Source organism: Pan paniscus, chromosome 1 (assembly GCF_029289425.2).
Source record: "Pan paniscus chromosome 1, NHGRI_mPanPan1-v2.0_pri, whole genome shotgun sequence".
Classification (NCBI taxonomy): Eukaryota; Metazoa; Chordata; class Mammalia; order Primates; family Hominidae; genus Pan; species Pan paniscus.
In genome coordinates, this window is record NC_073249.2 from 215,461,514 (window position 1) to 215,489,446 (window position 27,933).

General features: G+C 44.5%; 1 protein-coding gene across 2 annotated transcripts; it reads right to left on the reverse strand.

Annotated features, from left to right (window-relative positions):
* Positions 1-10,327: 10,327 nt before the first annotated feature.
* On the reverse strand, positions 10,328-26,456 carry CFAP107 (cilia and flagella associated protein 107). 2 transcript variants are annotated; one of them, XM_003822053.4, is made up of 4 exons: positions 26,028-26,456; positions 16,760-16,873; positions 13,084-13,261; positions 10,328-11,801 (listed from the first exon to the last, which is right to left on the reverse strand). In XM_003822053.4, the coding sequence occupies exons 1-4, from the start codon at positions 26,136-26,138 to the stop codon at positions 11,620-11,622; spliced, it is 585 nt and encodes a 194-aa protein (XP_003822101.2). In that variant the 5' UTR covers positions 26,139-26,456; the 3' UTR covers positions 10,328-11,619. The 2 variants fall into 2 exon arrangements, with proteins under 2 accessions (XP_003822101.2, XP_008973818.2); XM_008975570.4 differs by lacking the exon at positions 16,760-16,873.
* Positions 26,457-27,933: the final 1,477 nt, after the last annotated feature.

Genomic DNA, 27,933 nt, shown 5'->3' on the forward strand with positions numbered 1-27,933 from the left:
AGGCCTAAGAAGGGAGACTCCCCCAAACTGGAAGCCACAGAGGGTGGAAGCTGTGGGCTCTGCAGGACATGGGGGAGAAATGCACAAGGGTCCGTGTCTCCCTGTCATGGTGCTATGGTCTGGAAACCTTTCCTTTAGACTCAGGGATCCTCCCACAGTGGAACATTTCCCAGCAACCCTCAGGTCCAGGCATTTCCCAGGGCCCTTCATCCTCATCAATCCCATCGGCCCCTTTCCAAGTATATTTTGATCATTAATGTTTTCTCATCCTTAAAGTCTTCTCTTGTCCCTAATATTGAACATAGAGATTCTCATCAGAACAACAACATTAAGCATATGAAGAAAACTCAGGCCAGGCACGGTGGTCACTGGAGTCCAGGAGTTTGAGACCTGCCTGGGTAACATGGTGAAACACTGTCTCTGTAAAAAAAAAAAAAAAAAAAAAAAAAATCTACCTAGACATGGTCATGTGCACCTGTATTCCCAGTGACCCCATAAGCAGAGATGGGAGGATTCCCTGAGCCCAGGAGGTCAGTACTGCAGTGAGCCATGATCGTGCTGCTGCACTCCAGCCTTGAGACCTTGTCTCAACAGAGGGAAACCCAACAGAGTGAGATCTTGTCCCAAAAAAAAAAAAAAAGAGAGAGAAACAAAGAAAATAAGAGAACTCAGTTTTTCTCTCTTTAAGCACAGTGCACACATCCTAGTACATTTCCCCACAAAACCCAGAGCTCCGTATCATGCTGCAAGCTTTGTAAGCTTAGGGGTGGCTCCCATCCTGGGCAGAATCACACCGTGATTTTTCTGATGCTTTGAGATACAAAGTAGCAAGAACCTCCCCCACCCCAGAGAATCCTCCAGGCCTTTCTCTCCCATTTTTTATGACACCCAAACAGCTCTGAGATGCCACTGGCCACCAGAGCTGGAGTTCTTCGAAGGATGTTCTCCATCTCGGAATCTTTCTGGAAATGTTTTCTCTCCACATTTCTGACCTCACTATCAATGCCTTACGTGTGCAATCAAGTTAAACTGAAATGTACTCAGTGAGGCTTCTACTTCCCAGCCCCTTGCTTTGTGAACCTGAGGCTGAGGGTGAGCTCAGCACCAAGGATGGTCGTGAGCATCTCTGTTGACTGAGCATCCACGAGGCACAGCAGGGGCTGAGTACTTTTCACCCAGCTCTCCCTCACAGAGACCTCACCTCTCCCTCCCAGTGAACCTCAGGTATGTTGCTCTTTCCCGCATTTTTAACCTGGTGACCCTGAGACTTGGCCAGGGAGAGGAACCTGCCCATGTTCAGGCAGCAAATGATTGGCAGATCCCTCAGGTGAGGGCTCAGAGGATCCCCCAAGGGGTTCAATAACCTAAATGTTAGAAAGAACTGATTGACAGCCTTTTCCTTCCTACCCAATTCATGGAGTCTTTCACCACCCCCAGGACCCTGGTGAGAATCCTGCACTTGGGGGCTTTTCTACCATATCCTGTCGCCTGTTCTTCTCAAGGTGCTTGTCTGCTGCCCAGGTCAGAGCAGCCTTCGCAGTTCATCTCAAGGAACCACCTGACCCCTCCTCCACTCATGGAATCCCCACTGGGATCTCAAAGTTTCCCCCAGGCCCTTGCTCAGGGTCTCTAGAATATTTCTGAGCTTCTGTTTTCCTCTCCAGGTGCAGCCTTTTCAGCTCTAAGGCTGGGCCAGGGGCGCCTGGAAAGGGTCCGGGCAGCCCACACTCTCTGCATCTCAGGAATATCAGCCCATCTCTCCTGGAGCTTGGAACATGGCCATGATGCTTGAAGACCCTTTCCCTGTCATCAGCAGTAATGAAGGAATTCTCCCCAAGTTCTACTGAGGTATTCTGGTGAACATAGCAAGGCACAAAGCAGGGAGCTCCTCAGCTGCTGCTCTGGACCTAAAGAGGCACCTGGGACTGTTGCAGGGTGACCTTGCCTGGCTTGCAGAGGAAGACCTGACTCCTCTGGTTCTCCTAGGGATTCCAGGCTGATGGGAATCCCTGGGAGAGGTTCCTGGGCAGGGGCCTTCCCTTTCCAAGCTCCCCTGGCCCAGCCTGAAAGCTGACAAGCTGCACCTGGGATGCGATAAGTCTGTTTTCTGTCTGAGTCAGATCACTTCTTGCCCTACCAGGGGCTGCTCCTTTTTTCCTCTAATAAGGATCTGAGGAGAGGGTCACCCTCAGAGCAGAGAGTTGATGCTAGGGAGGTGCTCGTAGCACCCTGGGAGTAGGGGACATTCTTGGGACTTGTTGCAGGCTGGACAGAGCCAGAGGAACTAAGGGAAAGAGCAAAGCCAAGTCAGGGAGTGAGTGGCCAGAGGAGCTTCTGAGGCTGGAATAAGGGAGGAGGAGGGAAGTGGCAGCAGGGCAGGGGCCAGGTTCTCTGGCTCTCACAGAGCCGTGTCCCTGAACGGCTGCAGACTTGTGTCTGAGACCCTGGGGGGACTGGGGCCTGGATATGACACTGTGAGTTCCCAAGGCCGTTTGCGTGCCCTGGTCTGCATGAGGTTCCAGGGGCTGCCCCACCGTGCCCCAGGAGCACAGAGTCAGGCCAGTGAGGAGTCCTGGGGAGGGAGAGTAGGTGGTGAGTGTCCATCCTGAATGCAAAGACAAGGGACAGGTCAGAGGGAAGCAGGCTTGGCGTGTGGCCAGGAGAAGGGATGCTCTCTGAAAATTGTGCATTTCCGTCTCCTCACTCATCACAGCCTCGTGGAACAGGGAGGATTAGGCTTTTCAGGAGGGAATGAGGCAGAACGGTGTCGGGCCCAGAGTCCCTGTCATCCAAGAGACCCCAAATCTCCTCCTGCAAGCCAGAAGAATGTCTTGGGGCATGGAAGTCAAACCAGGGCCCATCAGCCTGCCCAGCACCTCCCTGTGGAAGGAGAAGGTGCACATTGATTCTTGGTCAGAAAAATCCTGCCACGTCCAGTGCTGAGGAGCATCACGAGGCCCTGGAGGGGAGACTCTGGGTCAAGTTTTCAAGGAATATTCTGGCACATGTGACCCCCCAACACGCAGTGCCTTCCTCTGCCTCCTTTCCCCTTGATTCATTCAAAAACCTTTACTGAGTGCCTGGGATGTGCCATCTACTATTCTGGGTGCTACTGACAAAGACAAACAAAAAGCAAAGAATCTGGAAAATGAACCCAACACAGTACACGTGGCTCAGCACTGCAGCCCAGGTCAGAAAAAAATGACTGTGCAAGATGAAATGTGCAGAGTGATCTTAATAATCCATGGGGAAAATGACAGGTGTCCTATGTCCTTTAATCACTTTTTGTTGAAGATGAAGAACTCTCACTGCTGAATATAAACAGACAGGTAAGTGGAAAACATTAGTAAAACTAATGTTTATTAAGTGCAATGTGACTCAAAACACTGAGAATCCAAGGGCTTTATTTCAACAGCTTGCCAAGGCAGTTTGAACAGTGATCATCTTCCTCCTGGGCACAGCACTGCAGAGGCAGCTGGTGTCTTCTCCCCCTTGGAGAATTCTCCTAATTTCTTTAAGTTGGGGTGGGCCAGGGAGTCTGGAGGAGTTTGTTCAGCTTGGGTTGGGGGTGCAGGAGGAGTTGGTGGAGTGCCTGTGGCCACACCCCTGGCCTCGGGATCAGGAGGAGACGGTGGGGCCAGGACCCAACCCCTGGTCTGTGCTTCAGGTGATCCCTCTCTCTCCTTTGGATGTGGGGTTTGGGAGCAGGTTAGGGGTCCTCGCCCATCCCCACTGGCTCTTCTAGGGAAGATACATCTGTGGGACCTGCAGGTGGCCCTGTGCAGGAAGGGATCCCAGAACCCACACAGGCCCATTTAGAGCAAGGTTTCCTCCTGCAGACTGCAGGAACCCTGAGCCTCTTCACAGCTCCCAGAGCCTGGGGTTGGGGACCCACTTGGAGGCAAATGCATGGAGCTTTGGCAAAGGCAGGGCTGCAGGAAGGAAAGGATGCAGGGGTCCCTGGAAGCTCCAGGGCCAGAGGAACTTGACAGTAGGGGAGGCACCACTGGGAGAAAAGTCCAGGGCTCCTTCCATGCCCTGAGGTCCCAGCAGGTTTTCCTCTCTCCCAACTCCTCCCTGGGCTCTTGCATCTGGGAGTCAGGGCTGGCTCAGCAGGAGCCCTGTAGGGAGTGGGAAGGACATAAGGCCTCAGGATCTTGAGTTCAACTTTTCACATCAACCTCAAATGAAGGATTTTACCAAGTGCCCTCCTGTCCACAGATCCCAACTCTTCTTGCTGAACTCATGGGAGATTTGTCCTATCAGGGATATGGGAGTTTTACTTTTCTCTGCTATGGGGCCAGCTCAGCCTGGAGAGCTGTGACTTTCTAGGTGGTCACACACATACACACATACATACCATGAGGTCATTGCAGCAACGCCCACTGGGCCTGGGGTTCTCCCATAGCTCCCAGCTGATAAAAGTCTCCTTTCCACTCATTTGGGACCTGGGGTCATCGGCCTCCTTCTGTCTCATTTCACCCAACATTTGTCCTAGTCCCTGCCAAAGTGCTGTTTATTTTAATGCTTTGTAATAAAATTCCACAGTCAGAGGCTTGTGTGAGAGCTGGGGTCCAGAGCATCAGGTCTAATGTTTACTATGTTTATTTTCACTGCACAATCTGTTATTCCAGAGAAATTTTACAAATAAAATAGAAATACGCGATCTGCCAGCACTACTCTGATACCAAAACCGACAAGGATACAACCAAAAAAGAAAACTACAGGCCAGTATCCCTGATCAACACACACGCAAACATCCTCTAAAAATACTGGCTATCCAAAATCAGTAACACATTAAAAAGATCATTTACACTCATCAAGTAAGACTCATCTCAGTGGTGCAAGGATGGTTCAACATATGACAATAAATAAATGTGATTTATCATGTTAGCAGAACCAAGAACCGAAATTATATGATCATTTCAATAGATGCTGAAAAATCATTCAATAAAATCCAACAACTCTTTATGATAAAAGCTTTCCACAAAGTGGGTATAGAGGAACACAATTCAAAATAATGAAGGGCATTTTTGACAGACCTACAGCCAACATCATACCGAATGAGGAAAAATTGAAAGCCTTTCTGCTGAAATCTGGAACAAGACTGGGATGTTCACTTTCACCACTTTTTTTCAACATAATACTGGAAGTCCTGGGCAGAGCAATAAGGCAAGAGAAAGAAATAAAGGGCATCCTAGTTGGAAAGGAAGAAGTCAAATTAACCTTGTACACAGATGACATGATCTAATATTTATAAAAACCTAAAGACTTTAACAAAAAGTCTGTTTCAGTAAAATTGTAGGATACAAAGTCAACGTACAAAAGGCAATAGCACTCATATATGCCAACAGCAAACAATCTTAAAGATTGTTAAAGAAATCAAGAAATCCCTTCCATTATCAACAGCTACAAAGAATATAAAACACCTAGGAATTTATTTAACCACAGATGTGAAAGATTAATACAAGGAAAACTATAAAACATTGGTGAAAGAAATTGAAGAGGATACCAGAAAAAATGGAAGGGTATTTTATGCTCATAGATAGGAAGAATTAATATCGTTAAAATGAAAATGCTACCCAAAGCAATTTACAAATTCAGTGCAATTCCTATCAAAATACCAATGACATTCTTCACAGAAATAGCAAAAATAATTCCCAAATTTTTAGATGGAACCTCAGCAGACCCTGAATAGCCAAAGCCACCCTGACCAAAAAGAACAAAGCTAAAGGCATCACACTACCCGACTTCCAAATATACTACAAACCTATAGTAACCCAATCAGCATGGTACTGGCATTAAAATAGACATATAAACCAATGGAACAGAATAGCAGATTCAGATATAAATTCACACATTTGCAGCCAACTCATTTTTGACAAAGGCAGTAAGCCCGTATACAACTGGGAAATGACAGTCTCATCTATCAATGGTGCTGGAAAATCTGGATACCCATGTGCAGAATGGAAGTCGATCCCTATCTTTCACTATATACAAAAATCAAGTCAAAGTGGTTTAAAGTCTTGGGCCGGTGCAGTGGCTTATGCCTATAATCCCATCACTTTGTGAGGCTGAGGTGGGCAGATCATGCGGTCAGAAGATTGAGATAATCCTGGCCAACATGGTGAAACCCAGTCTCTACCGAAAATACAAAAATTAGCTGGGCGTGGCAGCATGTGCCTGTAGTCCCAGCTACTCAAGAGGCTGAGGCAGGAGAACTGCTTGAACCCCGGAGGTGGAGGTTGCAGTGAGCCAAGATCACACCACTGCACTCTCCAGCCTGGCAACAGAGCGAGACTCCATCTCAAAAAAGAAAAAAAAAAAAGCAAAGTGGTTTAAAGTCTTAAATCTAAGACCTGAAATTATGAAGCCAGAAGAAAAACTTGAAAAAATACTCCAAAACATTGACTGGGGCAAAGATATTTTGTGTAAGACTAAGACCTGAAATTATGAAACCAGGAGAAAAACTTGAAAAAATGCTCCAGAACATTGGTTGTGGCAGAGATATTTTCTGTAAGGCCTCAAAAGCGTAGGCAACCAAAGGAAAAATAGACAAATGGGATTACATCAAGCTAAAAAGCTTCTTCTGCACAGCAACAGAAACAAAGTGAAGAGATAACCCACAGAATGGGAGAACACTTTTAGAAGCTATCCATCTGACAAGGCATTAATAACTAGAATATGCAAGGAGCTCAAACAAGTCAATGGGAAAAAATCAAATGATCCAATCCAATTTTTAAATGAGCAAAAGTTCTCAAAAGATGGCATACAAATGGCCAACAGATATGTGAAAAAATGCTCAGTATCACTAATCATCAGAGAAATGCAAATCAGAACCACAATGACATGTCATCTTATCCCAGTTAGAATGACTTTTATCAAAATGACAAGAAATAACAGATGCCCATGAGTATATGGAGAAAGGAGAACTCTTGTACTTTGTTGATGGAAATGTAAATTAATTAGTATAGCCCCTGTAGAAACTGCATTGAGGTTCTCCAAAATCTAAAACTACCATATGATCCAGCAATCCCACTACTGGGCACATATCCTAAAGAAAGAAAATCAGTATATCCAAGAGATGCCTGCATGACCATGTTTATTGCAGTACTATTTACAATATCCAAAACATGAAATCAACTTAAGTGTCCATGAATGGATTAATGGATAAAGAAAATGTGGTACATATAGCTATACAATGAAATATTCAGCCATTAAAAATGAAATGTTGTCATTTTCAGCAATATGGATGGAACTGGAGGTCATTATGTTCAAATAATCATACGTAAAATAATGTCATTATGTAAAATAATCCAAGCACAGAAAGACAAATAACGCATGTTCTCATGCGTTATACATGGGAGCTTAAAAAGTGGATATCATGATGATAGAGAATAAAGTGGTGGTTACCAGAGAGGGGAAAGAGTTGGGTGAGGGGGATGGGTGAATAGAGGTTGGCTGATGGATACAAATATACACTTAAAAGAAATAACTGGAGTTTGATAGATCAGTGTGGATACTATAGTTAACATTAGGTGTACATTTCTTTTTTTTTTTTTTTTTTTTTTGAGACAGAGTCTCACTGTGTCACCCAGGCTGGAGTGCAGTGGCGCGATCTCGGCTCACTGCAAGCACCACCTCCTGGGTTCAAGCCATTCTCCTGCCTCAGCCTCCTGAGTAGCTGGGACTACAGGCGCCCGCCACCATGCTCAGCTAATTTTGTGTGTGTGTGTGTATTTTTAGTAGAGACGGGGTTTCACCATGTTAGCCAGAATGGTCTCGATCTCGACCTCATGATCCACCCGTCTCGGCCTCCTAAAGTGCTGGGATTACAGGCGTGAGCCACCACGCCTGACCTGGTGTACGTTTCAAAATAGCTAGAAGAGAATAATTGGAATGTTCCTAGTGTGAAGAAAAGAAATATTTAAGGTGGTGGATATCCCAATTATTCTGATTTGATTATATAAATGTATCATATGGTCACATGTATATCAAAAGTATGTACAACTATTACGTATCAACAAAAATAAATTAATTAAAAAACAAAAAAGAATTAGACTAGCTCAGTCTAGTGGTGTGGTTGCCAAAGTTCAGTCCCCAGGCCAGCAGCACCAGCTTCCCATGGGAACTCATTAGAATTCCAGCTTCTCAGCCCCACCTGAGACCTTCTAATTCCGAAGCTCAGGGGATGGGCCTAGCATCTGTGTTTCAACAAGCCCCCCAGGTGAAGCTAATGTGGCTCACTGGTTGGATTTGAGAACCACTGGTTGGGTTGAAGCAGGACTGTAGGAAATAGACTCTCACCTGCTTGATTTTCCTTTGGGAACAGCTGGGGAGAGCCTCCGCCCTGGTCAACTGGAGCCTCTGCTATTGGTTGTGCACCCCATCTTGTGTAACTGGTTGCATCGTTGACCTTGAAAACAATACTCCGGCTCAAGAGTTTGTAGTCACTCTCACATTCACAGTGACTTTTTAATACGTGTGGATGGAAGGTGAAGCAGTGCTGACCAGGTGAGGGCAGTCACAGTCTGTGGCCCTCATCGGATTCCCCCTGCCCCTGCCCCTTGACCATCCCAGCTGCCTGGAAAGGACCAGATTCATTGGGGGTGGGGGGAGGGGTCAGTGACTGAGCAGGTGTCAAGTGCACAGAACTCTTCTCTCCTCGTCCCTCCTAGAATGTCCATATCCTCATTCTGGAACCTGTGACTATGTTAGTTTAGATTCAGAAGGAATTTTATAGGTGTGATTAAATTAAGGATCTTGAGAAAGGGGTTATCTTGGGTTATCCAGGGAGCGCAGTGTGGTCACAAGGATCCTTGCAAGGGGAGACAGAGAGGAAGGAAGGCTACACTGCTGGCTCTCGACAAGCTGATGGCGCCATAAGATGGGAGCGGTGATGTGCCCTAGAAGCTGGAAAAGACAAGGGAACAATTCGCCCCAGACCCTCTAGAAGCAACGCAGCCCTGGGGACCACTGTAGACTCTTACCCATAAGAGAACTGCAAGAGGATAAATGTGTGTTGTTTTAAAGCACTGAGCTTGTGATATTCTGAATAAATGTGCATTTATTCACATTTATAATAAGAACTGTCAAATAAACATGTGTTGCTTTAGGGCACTGAGTTTGTGGTATTTTGTTCCAGCAGCAATAGGAGACCAATGCATGGTCTTTCTGGACTTTTAAGGAATCTGCTCAGCTTCTTCCCAAGTCAGAGACTTCAAACGTGCTGCCCTCATGGCCCAAGCCACCCTCTCTTCCCTCCCAACCTGTCCCTTCAGCTGGGTAATCTCCCTCAGCTTTCTGGCCTTGACCTACCTGATTCTCCCTGGCCCTACCTAGGCAGGCCAGGTCTTCATTCATCACCCGTCAACCCCTGCCCGTTGCTCTCATGACATCCTTTACTTTCACACAAGCTTGTCCAACCCTCCGCCTGCAGGCTGAATGTGGCCCAACATAAATTTGTAAACTTTACTGAAAACATTATGGGGTTTTTTTTATGCGATTTTTTTTTTAGCTCATCAGCTACCGTTAGTGTAAGTTTGTTGTTGTTGTTGTTGTTTTTGGGATGGAGTCTCACTCTGTCACCAAGGCTGGAGTGCAGTGGTACCATCTGGTCTCACTGAAACCTCCGCCTCCTGGGTTCAAGCGATTCTGCTGCCTCAGCCTCCGGAGTAGCTGGGATTCCAGGCATGAACCACTGTGCCAGCTCATTTTTGTATTTTTAATAGAGACAGTGTTTCACTGTGCTAGACAGGCTAGTCACAAACTCCTGACCTCAGGTGATCCGCCCGTATAGGCCTCCCAAAGTGCTGGAATTACAGGCATGAGCCACTGCGCCCAGCCAGTGTTCATTTTTTTTATGTGTGGCCCAAGACAATTCTTCTTCCAATGTAGCCCAGGGAAGCCAAAAGATTGGACGCCCCTGCTTAGCATATCCTGGGTCTCCCTCACTCCTCGCAATCCCTCGCTGTCCCCCAGGGCCAATCCATCGCTGTCCCCCAGGGCCTCCAGCTGCAGCACCTCTCTGTCCTGCAGCCATTTACCTCATGCTCCTCCCTGACTGCTGGACTGAGGCTCTGTGAGGTCAGGGCCTGGCCCAGACATGGCTCAATGGATGCTCAATAGAAAGGCTGGATGTTGGAGGTATGAGGACAGCCAGCTCCACTCCATCCCACAGCTGTCTCCTGAAGCAACCTTTCTGCACCCCCGGCTCCTCCTCCTGTCATTCATTCATTCAACTCATTTGTTCAACTCCTGTCATTCACTCATCCAACAAACATAGAGGACTTAGCCTGTGTCAGGCTCTGACTTTCAGTTGGGATGGAAGACAGTGTCCTTACATGGACACTTGGATGACTAAGGAAGGAACTTAGTAGGTGCCAAAGTGACCCTAAGGTAGGTGGCCTGAGGCCAGCAGGTATCCTGTGAAAACAATGGCAGAGACTCAGGCTCCCAAACTGGGAGTCATATTATTGGTGTGCAGTACAAAATCACTGACAAAACACACCTGTGCCCATGAGCCAAGCATGCAAAGGGCCAAAGGTGTCTGCTGGCATTTCTTCAAAGAGGCAGCTCTGTGCGAGCACTGAGCATGCACACTTGTGGACCCCTGTCCTGGGCGAGGACCATGCCTGAGTTCTTCTGCTAGGAGATCCACCCTCTCTCCCAAATCACTCACCAGAGGTTCTCCCCTCTGCCCAGGCTCATAAAGATTTGAGAGCTCAGCCAGGTGCGGTGGCTCATGCCTGCTAATCCCAGCACTTTGGGAGGCCGAGGCAGGCGGATCACGAGGTCAGGAGTTCAAGACCAGCCTGGCCAACATGGTGAAACCCTGTCTCTACTAAAAATACAAAAATTAGCCAGGCGTAGTGGTGCGCACCTGTAGTCCCAGCTACTCAGGAGGCTGAGGCAAAAGAATCACTTGAACCCTGGAGGCAGAGGTTGCAGTGAGCTGAGATCGTGCCATGGCACTCCAGCCTCGGCAAGAGAGCGACACTCCGTCTCAAAAAAACAAAAAACAAAAAACCAAAAAAAAACACAAAGATTTGCGAGCTCAGAGACAAAGGAAATGCCGTGTGTTTTCCCCTTCTTCCGAGCCCCACGGGGCCAGAGCACGCCTTCCTCTACCTTGGCAATGACAGACAAGCTGGGGTCCTTCCCCATCGCGAGCTCTGCAGCACTGCCCTCCTGGGAACCACATTCGGTCATTCTGTGGAGTTTTCATGATGGGTTTCATCATCAGATCCATTTCCTCCATGGGAGTAGACTCTTCAGCAAGTCACATTACCTCTCCGGGCCTCAGTTTCCCCTCTTGTGAAACAACAGGGTAGAACTTAAGGGCCCTTCCTGTTTTCTCTGACAGTCTGAATCTGTCTTGTGCATGTACATAGCCCTGCAATAGTGTCAAAGATCTTTAATTGTGGGATGGAAAAGAAAGGAACCTGTGGGTTTTGAGGGGGGACAGGTACCACCAAATGCAGATGATGATTCTGAGAGCACCTTTGACGGGCCAGATCTCGTACTCTGAGTTTATCTGCGCCGCTTGTTGTCTGGCAAGTCCAGTGATGCTGTGGTCTCCAGCTGATTCTATCTGAGCTGCTCCTGGGGTGGCAGCTCTCAGAAGTGTGGGAGAGGATGCAGGTGACGGGGAGGGACCGGGACCGCATGCTCCCTCCAGGACATAGCGCACAATGGTGGTCTGGGGTAGGATGAAGTATAAGTGCTCTGCTTCAGGCCAGCCTTGGGTGTGAGCTGTCTCTGCTTGAGCTGCTCATAGAGTCCATAGTTTGTAGGGGGAGCTGCAAGAGAAACCAGGGTCCGGTTGAATGGGGCTTACAGAAGGAGTCTTGCTCTAAATGGCCAATGGCCACGAGACTGGGCAGCAGGGGCCCTGGAGATTTTCCCAGGCTGCTCTGTCAGGGACCAAGGCTGGCAGAGGCCCACAGGGAAGAGCCTTGCAGAGAGCATTGGTTCAGCCAGCCCCTGGCGGTCTCAAGGTGCACCTGCATCCCAAGTGCTCAGGGGAGATCAGGCTCTGCCACGGGGGCCTTGGAAAGGTCAGCCCCATGGTGTGGTTGTGCGTGGCCTCACTGGTCCTGAGTAATTGTCCCACCCCTGTCGGGAAAGAAGCTGTGTGCATTGAGAGTGATGTTGAGAAGAATCCCATGCAAAAGTAATGCAGAGTGACCAGCAGCTCATCCTCTGACCTGTGTCCCTTTGCATCAAAAGGTAGGACCACAAAGAGCTGGCACTGCTCTGTGTCCTCATTAGGGTGGACGTGGCTTGAAATGTAAATCACATCAAGGCACTCTCCTACAAAAATGCATTCCAAGTCTTGGGATTGTGGATAGAACAAATTTCAATCCCTTCACTGTGCCCTATGAACCCCTACATGATCCTCCTCCATTCCTGCCTTAGAACTTTTTCATTTACTGTTCCTTCCTCTAGAATGCCCTCCCCCTCAATCCCTGTATGGCTCCCTTCTTCCCAATTCAACTCTATCTCCTCAACAAAGACCATCCCTCACTTTTCCAAGGAGGAATTTGTGAACCAAAGGAAGTTCGCAAATTCACCACCTCACTTTCTCTCCATTACCTGTTTTCTTTATAGCGCACATTCCCGTCTAAAATTATCTATGTGATCTTAAGTGTTCTTACTTTTTAATGGTGTCTTATCTGTTTCCCCCCTGGAATGTCAACTCCCCGAGTCCAGAAATTCCTCAGTGTTTGTTATCATTGCAGCAGGGAGCACTATCTGGGAAATATTGTCATTATTCATGTCGTAAATAGGACTAGGAGGAAGGATGCGTGGATGTTGCTCCCTGCCACCTGTGCTCTAAGCCCGCCACCATGGGGCACAGGTGATGGCTTCATCACACAGCCAAGATTACCCCAGGTCAAAGGGAAAGGACAGGAGGCAGCCCTGAGGGTACAATAGAACTCAGCCCCTACTATGTCATCCGCTGCTCTCCTGGAGCCAGGGTCACCTGTGTGGCTCCTTCTGCATGAGGCAGGTACAGCTCCGTTGGTCTGTGCAACTTTACAGACCAACGCAGAGGAATACCCTGAATTATAAAAGTACCAAGAAGGGGAAAGTCAGACTTCTCTGGCAGCCACAGCAACTTCTGTCCATTCCAAGTGCGGAGTGGAGGCAGCCCCGGGTTGTAACCATGCCGGTTGTAATGGTCGTCATAGGTGCTGATCAGGTAGCGATGTGGGGGCTCCTGGTGGTGGGTGATCAGGTGTCTGTAAGGTAGCCCCTGGAAGGATAGACACAGTGGGCTCGTTACTGATAGGAGCAAAGCATCCACCTGGCCATGGTGGAGACAGGAGCTGCCACATGTAGGGGTCTGTGGTGCTGATGGAGAGAGCGGGCATCCGTGGGCTGGCAAAGGGTCTTCAGAAACACACTTGTTTATCCCACTCTGAGGCATCCCACTTTCAAACACATCCCAGCTGGCTGCAGTTAGTTCTCTGTATGGCCGGTCCCATGCCAAGTCAATTCATTCCTAGAATGAGCTATGGTGGCACATTAAAGTTAAAGCCAGGACATCCTGCTGAATGGGAAGAGTCAGCACCACCTCACTTGTGATCTGAAATTGCAGCCTGATTTGTCTCAAGTCTCATGAATCCAAGCCTGTTCCTAAGGGCAAGGACAAGATGGTGAAAGCCAGCCTGACATGTGTGCCTTATATTTCAGTCTGTTACTGTGGGAAGAATCAGAGAACACCCCATAAATTGCCTTCTCTTGCACAGGATTTACAGCTTGCTCAGCTGGAAACTAGGGGAGTGATTTCTTTGGTGAGGAGTAATTTACAGTGAGAAGAAAGCCATGTTCTCCTTACTCTGGGATGTTTGCCTGAATCAGTGCTTTTCCTAAGAAAATCCTCTTGGGCCCAGAAGGGAATCCTGGGGAACTGCACTGATTTACAAGGGGGCATAATGTTGATTTCCATGCTTGCCCTCTTGTCTGGAGCAGACAGGGAGGCCTGTGTCTGCTATGGTCTGGAAATGCCGGCTGCACCCAATATTTCAAGTGGTGGCCCCATAAATAAGTCAGATCACAATGCCAGAGGAAGACAAGGGGGGTGGGCACAGACATTAAGCAGGATTCCCAAGATCCACATCACCAGGTACCCCATAGTGTATTTCTAATGCCAAAGTGACTTGGAGGGTTTCCCATCAACAAAGGGAATTGCAGAAGCAGCCTCGTGGCATGGGAGGTAGAGAGGCCAGGAGGAATTTTCTTGCAGTTTCTCTTGATTTGGGGTGTGTCTTTACTGTATGCCTGGGATTTTTCCTTATTCGGGTTTGGGAAAGTGACAGCCACAGAGACAGCTACCTTTGAAAGGAGAGCTTGTTACTTACAGTTCTCAAGAGGAAGGGCACGCCATGCCCTGCAGGGCCACATCAGGAAGAACCAGCATTGGTCTCTGGTCGGGAGGCAGAAGGAACAAGGTGGGGGGGCAGGGCCCAGAGCCTTTACTGTGGTTTCCATGGGAACCATTGGGCGAGGCACGGTGGACAAGTTTAGGACTGGATAGTGTGAATAGTTTTTGTGGGCTCTGGGCCCTAGGGGAGGTCTATAGTGTCCACTACTTGGCCCTGGGGTGATTTAAGGCAGAGGAAATATTGGCTTGGTATGTGAGAATTAGATAAAGGAGGCGGTTGGGGATACGGGCTTTGGAGTCATTTTTGCCTAACAAGGAAGAGCAAAGTGGGAGTGGGAGATGGAGGAGGAAGCTGTCCTAGGAGAAGGAGGGCAACATGAAGCAAACAGAAGAGCTGACAGAGTTGAAGCAGCTGTGTGGAAGCAGGGTTATGTTCAGGGCCCCATCCCACAAGCAGGCAATTTGAACAGAAACCTTAAAAATAAATATTCAGGGCCAGGTGCCGTGGCTCACGCCTGTAATCCCAGCAGTTTGAGAGGCCAAGGTGGGCAGATTACTTGAGACCAGGAGTTCAGGACTAGCCTGACCAACATGGCAAAACCCTATCTCTACTAAAAATACAAAAAAAAAATTAGCCAGCTGTGTTGGCACACACCTGTAATCCCAGCTACTTGGAAGGCTGAGGCAAGGAGAATTGTTCCAACCCAGGAGGCTGAGGTTTCAGTGAGCCAACATCACACCACTGCACTCTAGCCTGGGGGGCAGAGAGAGACTCTATCTCAAAAAAAAGAAAAGAAAAAAAGGAAAAAAAAGAAAAAGAAAGAAAAGAAAAGAGAAAAGAAAAGAAAAGAAAAAAAGAAATGAATATTCAATCGTCTGTTCTGTTGGAGATGACAATGCGGGGGGGCGGTGGGTGGAGTTCTTAATTTTAACCAGACTGTATGTTAAACTCTTAGTCAGAGCTTGTAATGGGTCCAAAGGCTATCTAAATATTCTGCAATGCACTGAAAACTAGGGTCAATACCTCACATACATGGATGGTTAGAGGCTGAGAGCCCCAGATCCTGGGTTCTAACTTTGACTTGTTTATGTTAAAATTCATTTGTGTCTTTAATGCGCACTGCTGGTGAAGCTCAGCAGCCCCAGAGCATCAGCTTGCTTGGAGATGTCAGTGTGGTCTGAGGATGAGGGAGTCATCTGGGGTTGCCAGCACAGAGCTGAAAACCTGTTGCTGCTTATCCTGACATGGATCCCTAAATGCAGAATGCAAATAGGTGACTCTGGCAGATGAGGAATGGAATCTGAGGACACTCTTTGCCTGATTTGCAGAGCAGCAACTTGCTTCATCCCTACCAACAAGCCACACAGCTTTGAAAAAGGCACTTTACACCTCGGGCCGCTGAGCTGAATGAATCTCTTGGGTCCCTCCAAGCACTAAAATGCCCCAATTCCAAAAGATGTCCACTACCTTAATCCATGTCTGTCTGCTGCCACCCTGAATTGAAGCAGGTATAGTAGGGTCAGGTGGGGTGGGAGTGGGGAGACAGAAATCGCTTATAAGAGCAGCAGGCTGGCAAAAGAAACAACTCAAGGGAACTCCCAGAGTGTGGTGGGGACAGAGCACAGCTGCACACCCAGTGGGTGAGCACCTACAAGCTTGCTCTCCCCAGGCTGTGCCTGCTGGGAGCTACCTACAGGGGTTATTGCAGGAGATGGCTTTCCCTGCTGTTCCTGGAAGGGCCAGGATCTCAGCCTCTGGCACACCAAGTTAATAATTGTCTCCTACATACTCACTAGTGGGATTGCTAAAGATAATAATAGTCTCAAATGCCCCTCCTTGGGTGTGGAGGGCATGTTCTGAGGTTGCAATGCCCTGCTCTCTGCTTCCAACACCTGGAACACCATGATTCCTAGACAAGTGCCCAGTCAATACGGTGTGTGGATGGTGCTTGACTTTTCATGCGAAAGAACAGGAGGCTGGAGCACAGATAATACACAACACTGTTTGTCCAAATACATCACTGCCAGCTGCTTTTGCAGTGCCTTATGTGATTCCTGACTATATGCATCATTTACCTTTTGGTTGCTATTTCTTGCATTCTTTGCCTATATTCTGTTGGAAGAGTGTGATCCAGGTGCTGGGATATAGGTTGGAGGGAATGCTACCAGTTTGAAATTAAACAGATCATCAGCCCACACAGGTAATTATTGGTTAGTGCTATCTGCAGCCCCCGGGCTGGGAGGGTATTAATGAGACTACTCCTGATTTCCCCCAAGACGGTACTAAGCCTATAAGAAGCTGGCTGGTGTCCCCTGAGCTTTGGGTGGGGTCCAGGCCTGAGTGTCCCAGTTGCCACTCCCTCTTACCTCAACTTTCCTCTTCCCATACCACCTGGAGATCTGGTCTGGTCTGTGGTCTGGGAAGGGGATGTATTCTTTTCTGTAAATGGATTGGGGTGTCTTGTCAGTGTCTCTGGTGAACTGGAAAAGACCAAATATTCAGGAAAACCTCTGAGATGCCACTTCTCAAACTTCTGCTGGGTCCCCTTACCTCCTGGGCCATCAGAAGATGGGTAGGGAAAAGGTAAATATAAACCCCTGGACACCCTGCCCAACACAGGAAAGAGCTTGCTCGGGGACGGGGAGCCTGCCATCCGGCACCCCCGGGAAGAGCTGTCATTGGCTCCCCTGGTCACCTTCTCATCATCCGCACCTGTGTCCTTTCTCATCTTCTCTCTCTCTGCTCTTCTCTCCTCTTTGCCTCCTCCTTTTTTTTTTTGGACATGGAGTCTCACTCTGTCACCAGGCTGGAGTGCAGTGGCGCAATCTCGGCTCACTGCAACCTCTGCCTCTCGGGTTCAAGCAATTCCCCTGTCTCAGCCTCCTGAGTAGCTGGGATTACAGGCATGGGCCGCCATGCCCAGCTAATTTTTGTATTTTCAGAAGAGAGGGCGTTTTGCCATGTTGGCTAGGATGGTCTCGATCTCTCAACCTTGTGATCCACGTGCCTCGGCCTCCCAAAGTGCTGGGATTACAGGCATGAGCCACTGTGCCCGGCCCTCCCTTTCTTCCTCTTCTTTGTTCCTCATTCTTTCCAACTCTCTCACCTTTCAAATTACATTTTGTTCTCTAATTAGTTTTCTTAAAGTTTAATATGGTAAAATATATTCAACATAAAATGTATTTACCATTTTAGCCATTTTCAACTCTACGGTTCAGTGACATTCACGCTGTTGTGCAACCATCACCACCATCCATCTCTAGAACTTTACTTACCTTGCAAAACTGAAACTCTGTGACCATTAAGCACCAACTCTCCATTCTCCTCTCCCTGCAGCCCCTGGCAACCATCATTCTACTTTCTCTGTATGAACTTGCCTGTTACAGGCACCTATGTAAGTAGAATCACACAATGTTTGTCCTTCTGTGTCTGTCTTAGCTCACTTAGTATAATGTCTTCAAAATTCATCCATTTGATAGCATGTGTCAGAATCTTCTTCCTTTTTAAGGTTTGATTATATTCCATGATACACTTACACCATGTTTTGTTTATCCATTCATCCATCAGTGGGTACTTGGGTTGCATCCAACTTTTGGTTACTGTGAATAGTTACTATTAATGTCAATGTACAAATATCTTTTTGAGTCCCTGCTTTCGATTCTTTTAGGCATACAACCAGAAGTATAATTGCTGGATCATATGGTAATTCTATGTCTATTTTTTTGGGGGAACTGCCATATTGTTTTCCACAGTGGCAGTACCATTTAGGGCACAAGGGTGCCCATTTCTTCATATCCTCACCAACACTTGATATTTTCTGTTTTTTGATACTAGCCATACTAAAGGGTGAAGTGGTATCTCATTGTAATTTTGATTTGGATTTCCTTAATAATCAGTGAGGCTGACTATGTTTATGTGTTTATTGGCCATTTGTACACCTTCTTTGGAGAAATACCTATTCAGCTCCTTTGTCATTTTTTAATCAGGTTGCTTGTCTTTGGTTATTGTTGAGTTATAGAAGTCGTTTACATATTCTGCATATTAGTCCCTTATCAGATATATGATTTGCAAATATTCTCTCCCACTCCATTGGTTGTCATTTACTCTGTTGTTAGTGTCCTTTGAGGCACAAAGTTTTTTGTTTTGATGACGTCCAGTTTATTATTTTTTTCTTGTGTTGCCTGTGCTTTTGGTGTCACATCAAGAAATTCTTGCTAAAGCCAAAGTCATGAGAATTTTCCCCTATGTTTTCTTCTTTTTTTATTTAATTAAAAAAAAGAGAGAGATAAGTTCTTGCTGTGTTGCCTAGGCTGGTCTTGAACTCCTTTCCTCAAGCAGTCCTCCCGCCTCAGACTCTCAAAGTGCTGGGATTACTGGCATGAGTCACCACACCCAGCCCCCTATGTTTTCTTCTAAGAGTTTTGTAGTTTTAGGTCTCATCCAGGTCTCTGATCCACTTTGAGTTCAGTTTTGTACATGGAATTAGGGAAGGGTCTAACTTTATTTTTTCACACCTAGATATCCACTTTACTGAACACCATTTATTGAAGAAATTGTCCTTTCCCCCATTGAACAGTTTTAGCATCCTCGTCAAGAGTCATTTGACCATATATACAAATGTTTATTTCTGGGCTCTCTCTTTTGTTCTATAGGTCTATGTATCTATCTGTATGCCAGTATCACACTGTCTTGATTACTGTAGCTTTTAGTAAGTTTTGAAACTGAGACATGTGAGTCTTCCAATTTTGTTCTTTTTTTCAAGATTGTTTTGGCTATTTGGAGTCTCTTGAGATTTTATATGAATTTTAGGATGGATTTTATGTCTGCAAAAAAAAAAACCTTTACTGGGGTTTTGATAATGATTGCATTGAATCTGTAGATAGCTTTGTGTAGTATTGATATCTTAACAATATTAAGTCTTCCATCCATGAACACAGGGTGTCATTCCATTTATTTATGTCCTCTTTATTTTTTTCAGCAGTGTTTTGTAGTGTTCAATGTATATAAGTCTTTCATCTCCTTGGTTAAGTCTACTCTTAAATACTTTATTTTTTGATGTTACTGTAAATGGAATTTTCTTAATTTCCTTTTCAGAGTTCACTGTTAGTGTTTACAAACACAATCAACTTTTGCATACTTTGCTTAACTCATTTATTAGTTCTAACAGTTTGTGTATGGGTGCATGTGTGTGTGTTTCCTATATATAAAATCATTAGAGGTTTCCTGTATATTAAATCATGCCATCTGCGAAAAGAGAGAAAATTTTACATTTCCTTTCCAATTTGGAAGCTTTTCCTTTTCTTTCCTAATTTTTCTGGCTAGAACTTACAGCACTATGTTGAACAAAAGTGGAAAAGGCTGGCATTTTTGTCTTATTCCTAATCTTAAAGGAAAAGCTTTCAATCTTTCACCATTGAGTATTATGTTAGCTGTGGGTTTTTGTTACTATGTTGAGGCAGTTTCCTTCTATGCCTAGTTTGTCAAATGCTTTTCTTTATAAAAAGAAGTTTAATTTTGCCCAATGCTTTTTCTACATTGTGATGATCACGTCTTTTTTTCCTTCATTCTAGTATATTGGTTAATTTTTATATATTAATTTTTTTTTTTTTTTTTTTTTTTTTTTAGACAGAGTCAGCCAGGCTGAAGTGCAGTGGTGAGATCTTGGCTCACTGCAACCTCCACCTCTCAGGTTCAAGCCATTTTCAAGCTGGGACTACAGGCACATGCCACTATGCCCAGCTAATTTTTGTATTTTTTGTAGGGACGAGGTTTCATCATGTTGGCCAGGCTGGTCTCAAACTCATGACCTCAACTGATCTGCCTGCCTTGGCTTCCCAAAGTGCTGGGACTACAGGCATGAGCCACTATGCCCAGCCCTGAACCATTCTTGCATTCCAGGAAGGAATCTCACTTGGTCATGGTGTATATAACCCTTTTAATATAATATTGAATTGGGGTTTCTACTATTTGCTTGAGGATTTTTGCATCAATATTCATAAGGAATATTGGTTTGTAGTTTTCTTTTCTTGTGATGTCTTCGCCTTTAGTATCAGGGTAATGCTGAGCTCATAAAATTAGTTAGAATTTATTTCCTCCTCTTCAATATTCTGGAAGCATTTGAGAAGGACTGATGTTAATTCTTTTCAAAATATTTGTTAGAATTCACCACTGAAGTCATTTGGTCTTAGGCTTTCCTTTGTTGGGAGATTTTTGGTTACTAATTCAATCTCTTCACTAGTTATAGATGTATTCAGATTTTCTATTTCTTTATAATTCAGTCTTGATAGATTGTATATTTCTTGGAATTTCTCCATTTCATGGAGAATTATATAAATATTCCAATTGTTAGCATAAATTGTTCATAGTATTCTCTTATTATCTTTTTATGTCAGAAAAAAGTTGGTAATTATTTTACACTTTCATTTCTAATTTTAGTTACTTGCATCTCTTCTCTTTTTTTCCATTAGTCAATATAGATAATCATTTGTAAATTTTATTGATTTTTTCAAAAAACCAACTTGGTTTTCTCTTTGTTTGCTTGCTTGTTTGTTTAGAGATGGAGTCTCGGTCTGTCACCCAGGTTGGAGTGCAATGGTATAATCTCGGCTCACTGAAACCTCTGCCTCCCAGGTTCAAGCAATTCTCCTGCCTCAGTCTCCCTAGTAGTTGGAATTACAGGCATGCACCACGACACCCAGCTAATTTTTTATTTTTGGTAGAGACAGGATTTCGCCATGTTGGCCAGGCTGGTCTCAAACTCCTGACCTCAGATGATCCGCCCACCTCGGCCTCCCAAAGTGCTGGGATTACAGGCATGAGCCACCGCGCCCAGTCTCAACTCGGTTTTATTGATTTTTTCTGTTGTTTTTCTATTTCCTATTTTAATTATCTCTTCTCTAAATATTTAATTTCCTTCCTTCTGCTAGCTTTGCATTTAGTTTGTTCTTTTTTTTTTCTGTTTTCTTAAAGTGTAAAGCTAGGTTGTTAATTTGAGACATTTCTTCTTTTTTAATGTGTTTACAGCTGTAAATTTCCCTCTTAATAGTACTTTCACTACATCCCATAAGTTTTGGTATGTTGTATTTTCATTATTATTTTTTAATTTTTCTGTGATTTTTCTCTTTACTGATCTTTTTTAAAACAGTGTTGTTTAATTTCCACATATTGGTGGATTTTTCAGTATTTCTTCTGCTATTAATCGTTAAGTTCATTTCATTTGTGATCAGGAAAGATACTTTGTATGATTTTAATCTTTATAATTTATTAAAACTTGTTTTGTAGGCTAACATATGGTATATCCTGGAGAATATTCTGTATGTACTTGAGAAAAAAAAAAAAACGTGTATTCTGCCTTTGTTGGGTGGAGTGCCTGTCAGGTCCAATTGATCTATAGGGTTGTTCTACTATTACTGTAGAGCCATCTATTTCTCCCTTCAATTCTGTCCATTTTTGCTTCATTTATTTCAGAGCTCTAATATTTGGTGTATACATGTGTGTAATTATTGTACCTTCTTCTTGGTGAATTGGCCCTTTTATCAATATATAGTGTCCCTCTTTGTCTCATAATAGTTTTTAACCTAAAGCCTACTTTGTCTGATACTAGCCATACCTGCTCCCTTCTGGCACTATTTGCACAAAATATCTTTTTGCTTCCTTTCACTTTCAACTTACATGTGTACTTCAATCTATAGTCAGTCTCTTGTAGGCAGCATATAGTTGGATCCTGTTTTATAAATCTCTCTGCTAATGTATGCCTTTCATTTGGAAGTTTAATCCATTTACATTTAAAAGTGATTACTGATAGGGAAGGACTTATATTTGCCATTTTAGTATTTGTTTTCTGTATGTCTTGTAGATTTTTGCCCCTTATTTGTTCTCTTACTGTCTTCTTTTGTGTTTAATTTTTGAGGGCCACATTTTGATTCCCTTATTATTTTCTTTTGTGAATATTCTATAGGCATTTTCTTTGTGGGTCCCATGGGGATTATACACAATATCCTACAGTTATAACAACATATTTTAAATTGCGACCAACTGAAATTGTATACCAAAACTCTACTCTTTTATAGCTCTGCCTCCCTCTGCTTTATGTTATTGAAGGCACAAATTACATCTTTATATAATGCAGACTCATTTACATAGATTTATAATTTTATGCATTTGTCTTCTAAATTCTGTCAAAAATAAAGAGTAGAGTTACATCCCAAAATTATAATAATCCTGGCTTTTAAGCTTGTCTACATATTTACCTTTACTGGAGAACTTTATATTTTTGCACAGCTTCAAGTTACTGTCTAATGTCCTTTTGTTTCAACTTGAAGGATTCTCTTTAGTCTTCCTTGCAAGGTAGGTCTACTGTCAATAAACACCCTCAGCTTTTGTTTATCTGGGAATGTCTTAACATCTCCCTCTTTTTCAAGAGACAATTTTGTGGAATACAGAATTATCAGATAACAGTATTTTTTTTACCAGCACTTTAAATGTATTATCCCACTGCCTTCCAGGCTCCAAGGTTTCTGCTGAGAAAATTCCCTAATAATCTATTTTTGTTTTTTTGTGTTTTTTTAAGACAGGGCCTCACTCTCACTCTGTTGCCCAAGCTGGAGTGCAGTGGCATGATTTCGGCTCACTAGAACCTCCACCTCCCAGGCTCAGGTGATCCTCCCACCTCAGCCTCCTGAGTAGCTAGGACTATTGGCATATACCACTGTGCCCAGCTAATTTGTATATCTTTTGTAGACATAGGGTTTTACCATGTTGCCCAGCTGATCTCGAACTCCTGGGCTCAAGCAATCTACCTGCCTTATCCTCCCAAAGTGCTGAGATTCAGGCATGAGCCACCACATCTGTCAATCCCATAATAATCTCACTGAGGAGCCATTGTTCTTGATGAGTTACTTTTCTCCTGGTGCTCTCAAGATTCTCTCTTTGTTTTTGGGTTTCAATATCTTAATTATAAAGTGCTTCAATGAGGGTCTCTTTAGATTTTTTATACTTGGAGTTCATTGAACTTCTTGGATTTGTAGATTTATGTATTTACTCAAATTTGGGAAGATTTTAATCATTACTTTTTCAAATATTCTTTTGGCCCCTTTCTCTCTCTCTTCTCCTTATGGAATTCCCTTAATGCATATATTAATCTGCTTCATAGTGTCCCATAAGTCCCTTAGGCTCTGTTCACTGCCTTTAAATTTGCTGATTCTTTCTCCTGCCTATTCAAATCTGCTGCTGAATCCCTCTATTGAATTTTTCAATTCAGTTATTGCATTTTTCAGCTCTAAAACTGGTTTGACTCCTTTTTATAATTTCAATCTCCTTTTTAATATTCTCATTTTGCTCATGTATTGTTTTCCTGATTTACTTTAGTTCTTTGTGTCCTTTACCTATTTGTCCATATTTAAGATGGTTGTTTTAAAGTATTTGACTAGTACCTTGATGCTTGTGTTTATTCTCTCACTTTATTTTCTTCCTTTGGATGGGCCACTTTTTTTTTCTGTATCTTCGTACATCTGGTGATTTTTTCATTGAAAATTGGGCATTTGAAAAGCAGCCAAATCTTCCAGTATTTGTAGACTGACTCTGTGCAGGGAAGACCTTTTCTAACTAGCAGGTAATGTTCTGAGTCTTGGGGTCAGCCCAACATGAAGGCTTAAAAATATTCTCAACTCTTTTCTGGTGTACATCTTGCCTGGACCTGTGTGTGGTTTTTTTTTTTAATTCCCCTACATACACAGCTGCTTTTAAATGTTTTCTTTTCCAAAAAAAAAGTCTCACCCCTGCTTCTTCTTCAACTTCAGATGTTCTATTGTATTCCTCTATCCATAATCTCTTGCCCCAGATATTTATAGATCTGTAATCCCCTGGCAGCTTTCACTAGCTGTGCCTATCATTGCTTTCCATGGCTTTTCCCAGCTGAAATCTGAACCATGCCACCTTTTCCCATCTGAGCTCCAAGTTAGATGAAATAGAGAGCAATCCCTCAGGCAGCCCCAGACAGGTTCAAATGTTGCTCCACTCACTCTGGATTTGAAAGAGGGAACTTGGAGCCGAGCTGCCACTTACCCTAAAATGCAGACTATGCTGTGCTGTGCTGGGGTGGTAGTAGGAAAGGACAAGTAAAAACATCATGGAATTTCCTATTCATTTTGAATGTGTCTTTTTCTTGATTGGGCATTTGATTTGTCGCTATATATCTTTGACAGTTTTCCAGAGCTCCTATAACGTTTTTGTGTTTTTTTCTCTAATGTTTCCATGGGGAATGAGAACCTGGAGCTTCTTAGTCTGCTACCTTGTTGACATCACTCCAACTCCACTATTTTTATGCAATCTTCTCTAGGTGTGAGACCAGCCCATAATATCCCTGAGTACTCCATCACCCATGGGCACCTGAAGGTATTTTCAACCAGTCCTTCTTGCTTTTGGAACTTCTCTTGCACACACCTGCTCACCAAACAAGGCCAAGTACATTTGTAGCTGATGATGACTGAAGGTTGTATCTGGCCAGAGAGGTGGTGATTACTAACGTTCTCCAGGAAAACAGCCCTTAACCTTCCCTTCTTTTCCCCATACCAAAGCTGAGTATTCTATTTCACCTTCTTTTCCTTGCCCACTTCCCAAGAAGACATGGGGAAGTCTAGATGTCTCTGAAAAACTTTAAGTGGCTCAGTCTTGCCAAACACAAATGAAGATATTCAATTTCAAGTATGCCAACTTCAAACTTTGCCAACTCAGGCAAAGTATTTTCCAAAGACCTTTAAAACACAGTGGAAAACCAAGAGCCAAATTGTTCTGTTTGAAAGCAAAAATTGAGGCCAGGCACAGTGGCTCATGCCTGTAATCCCAGCACTTTGGGAAGCCAAGGTCAGCACATCACTTGAGCTCAGGAGTTCAAGACCAGCCTGGCCAACATGGTGAAACCCCATCTCTACTAAAAGTACAAAAAATTAGCTGGGCATGGTGGCATGCACTTGTAGTCCCAGCTACTTGGGAGGCTGAGGCAGGAGAATCGCTTGAGCCTGGGAGGTGAAGGTTGCAGTGAACCGAGATCATGCCACTGCACTCTAGCCTGGGCAACAGAGCGAGACTCTGTCTCAAAAAAAAAAAAAAGTAAAAATTGAAATGCATTAGTGGGGCAGGATTGTGGAAAGGTGCCAGAGAGCAGCAGCAAATCCCTGGACATCAGCACAGAGAGTGGCAAGCTGGCCTCAGGAGATACTATTCTGGGAAGGGCCAGAATGAGGAGAGCAAATGTTCTTCAAATCAAGGTACAAAGGAATTAAGGACAGAAAACATCCAGATGCCTAGAAACACTTCATTGAGAAGAGTGCTGAGAGGCACGACTATATTGACACCCTGTTACAGTATTTTCGATGCCCCTGTTATATCTGTAAGAGAGTGTCAGTGGTCTTTTCGATAACCATCATGTATGAAACAGTCATAGAAACCATGCAAAATGCGTGAATATTGATGATTGCTTGAATGTAACTAGCCTTTGTAGAGCACAGAGACCCCAATGCCACATTTTTAAGATGCAATCATCTGCTGCCCTCCATTTGAAAATAGTGATGAACTTCACTCCTGCCTCTCCCCATCAGTCCCTCTGAGCCCTCTCTCCAACCTCTCTCATTTCCTTACCTTTCTCCTCTCTTCCATCCAATTTCCAGTGAGCACTTTCGTTGAATACTTGGTCTCAATCTGCCAGCTCGGAGTAGAGAGTGGCTGTGGATTTACTGCAGTCAAAAACATGTTAAGGATTTGCCCCAGGTTTCTTTGACTTGATGCAGTTTAAGGCTTCAGTGGGGAGAGGAAGGTGTTATGAAGTTGCTGAGTTTGGGGTGCCTATTTTGTCTTCCCAGCTGGCCTCCTGAATGGGTAGTAGATGACTCCTTGCTAACCTCAGAGAATAAAGCGGCCCCAAGAGTTCACTTTCAGCCTTTAGGGAGAGGTGATCTATCTTGGATTCTCTACTGTTGACTGTCTCCATGGTGACATACTCTGAGTATAAATACTCTCTGCAAGAGAACAGCTGATTCTGCAGAAGCAAAATTGACCTCACAGAAACAAATCAAACCAACCACCACCACAAAAGCAGTCGCCAGAAGAACCTGGTTTCTGTGTTCTCACCACAATACTAGTATCATCCTTGCTACACTTTTACATTTGGGGTGAGTTAAAGTCTGCTACTATTTAATGAATGTTGATGTGCTTGCTCCAAGCAAAGACATTTATGCACATTTATTCACCTGTTTAATCCTCACAGCAGCCCTCTGACGCAGATGCCATTATTATACCCATTTTACAGATGAGGACACTGAAGCAAAGAGATTAAGTAGCTGCCTAACATCATGCAGTTGTGATGGGATTTAAATCCACGCTGGTTCAGACCTAAACCAGTGGGCTCCATTCATTTCCTATCTGCTACTTTGTAGGGGCTTGCACAAAGAGTTCTGTCTTTGTGCTCACACTGGTATAATATGCTTCATTTGCTCAGTCTTCATTCACTCATTCCAAAATCATTTCCCATTCTATGCCAGGTGCTTAGCTACAGCTGCAATGCATTAGCAATTAGACCTGGGCACCATCCCCACAGAGCTCAGTCCAATGAGATAAGGGCCTTTGTCTTGCTCATTCATTAGGAAAAAAAAAAAGTCAAAAAGCGCCAAGATATCCATCAGCAGAGGGCTTGTTCAATAAACTGTAATACATCCATATGATGAAATCCTCTGCAAGAGTTTTAAAGGCTGACTTTAAAAGATGCCTATAACATGTGGTTAAGTTAACTAAACAGAACTCTGTGTGCTATAGTATTGCTTGCTAAAAATGAAGAGGCTGGATTTCGCTAGGCAATTCAGAGAAAGTTTCCAATGGCCTTTAAACAAAAATAGAGGAACTCCAGGAAACTATGTGTTCCATCTTGAAACTAAGCCTGAGGCAGGAAATGACCATGAAAGATGTTCTGCAGGTTAGAATAAACCTTTATTTAGCAGAGACCACAGCTGGGGCAGGGCTAGAGCTAAGAAGAGGAGGTGTCCTTCCAATTAACATGCAGAGGAGGCATGCGTTCGGTATAATTTAATTTTTTTTTTTTTTTTTTTTTTGAGACAGAGTCTCGCTGCGTCGCCCAGGCTGGAGTGCAGTGGCATGATCTCGGCTCACTGCAAGCTCTGCCTCCCAGGTTCACGCCATTCTCCTGCCTCATCCTCCCAAGTAGCTGGGACTACAGGCGCCTGCCACCACGCCCAGCTAATTTTTTGTATTTTTAGTAGAGACGAGGTTTCACCGTGTTAGCCAGGATGGTCTCAATCTCCTGACCTCGTGATCCATCCGCCTCGGCCTCCCAAAGTGCTGGGATCACAGGCATGAGCCACCACACCCAGCGCGGTATAATTCAATTTTTAAAACCTTTTATTGTCACATAAAACACAAATATCAAAAAGTACGTTAAAAATAAATGTACAGATAAATGAATTATGGAATAGCAAAACCCCACAAAAAACACTGAGCTGGTCAAGAAATAAAATATCACCAGCACGCCCAAAGT

Excerpts from the sequence above, each read along its gene's own strand:
- CFAP107 (XM_003822053.4), bottom strand. The coding sequence starts at position 26,138 with ATGTTTTTGACTGCAGTAAATCCACAGCCACTCTCTACTCCGAGCTGG. Across the intron at positions 16,874-26,027 it reads GGATGGAAGAGAGGAGAAAG|TTCACCAGAGACACTGACAA; the intron begins GTAAGGAAATGA and ends GGTCTTTTCCAG. Across the intron at positions 13,262-16,759 it reads ATGGGAAGAGGAAAGTTGAG|GGGCTACCTTACAGACACCT; the intron begins GTAAGAGGGAGT and ends CTATCCTTCCAG.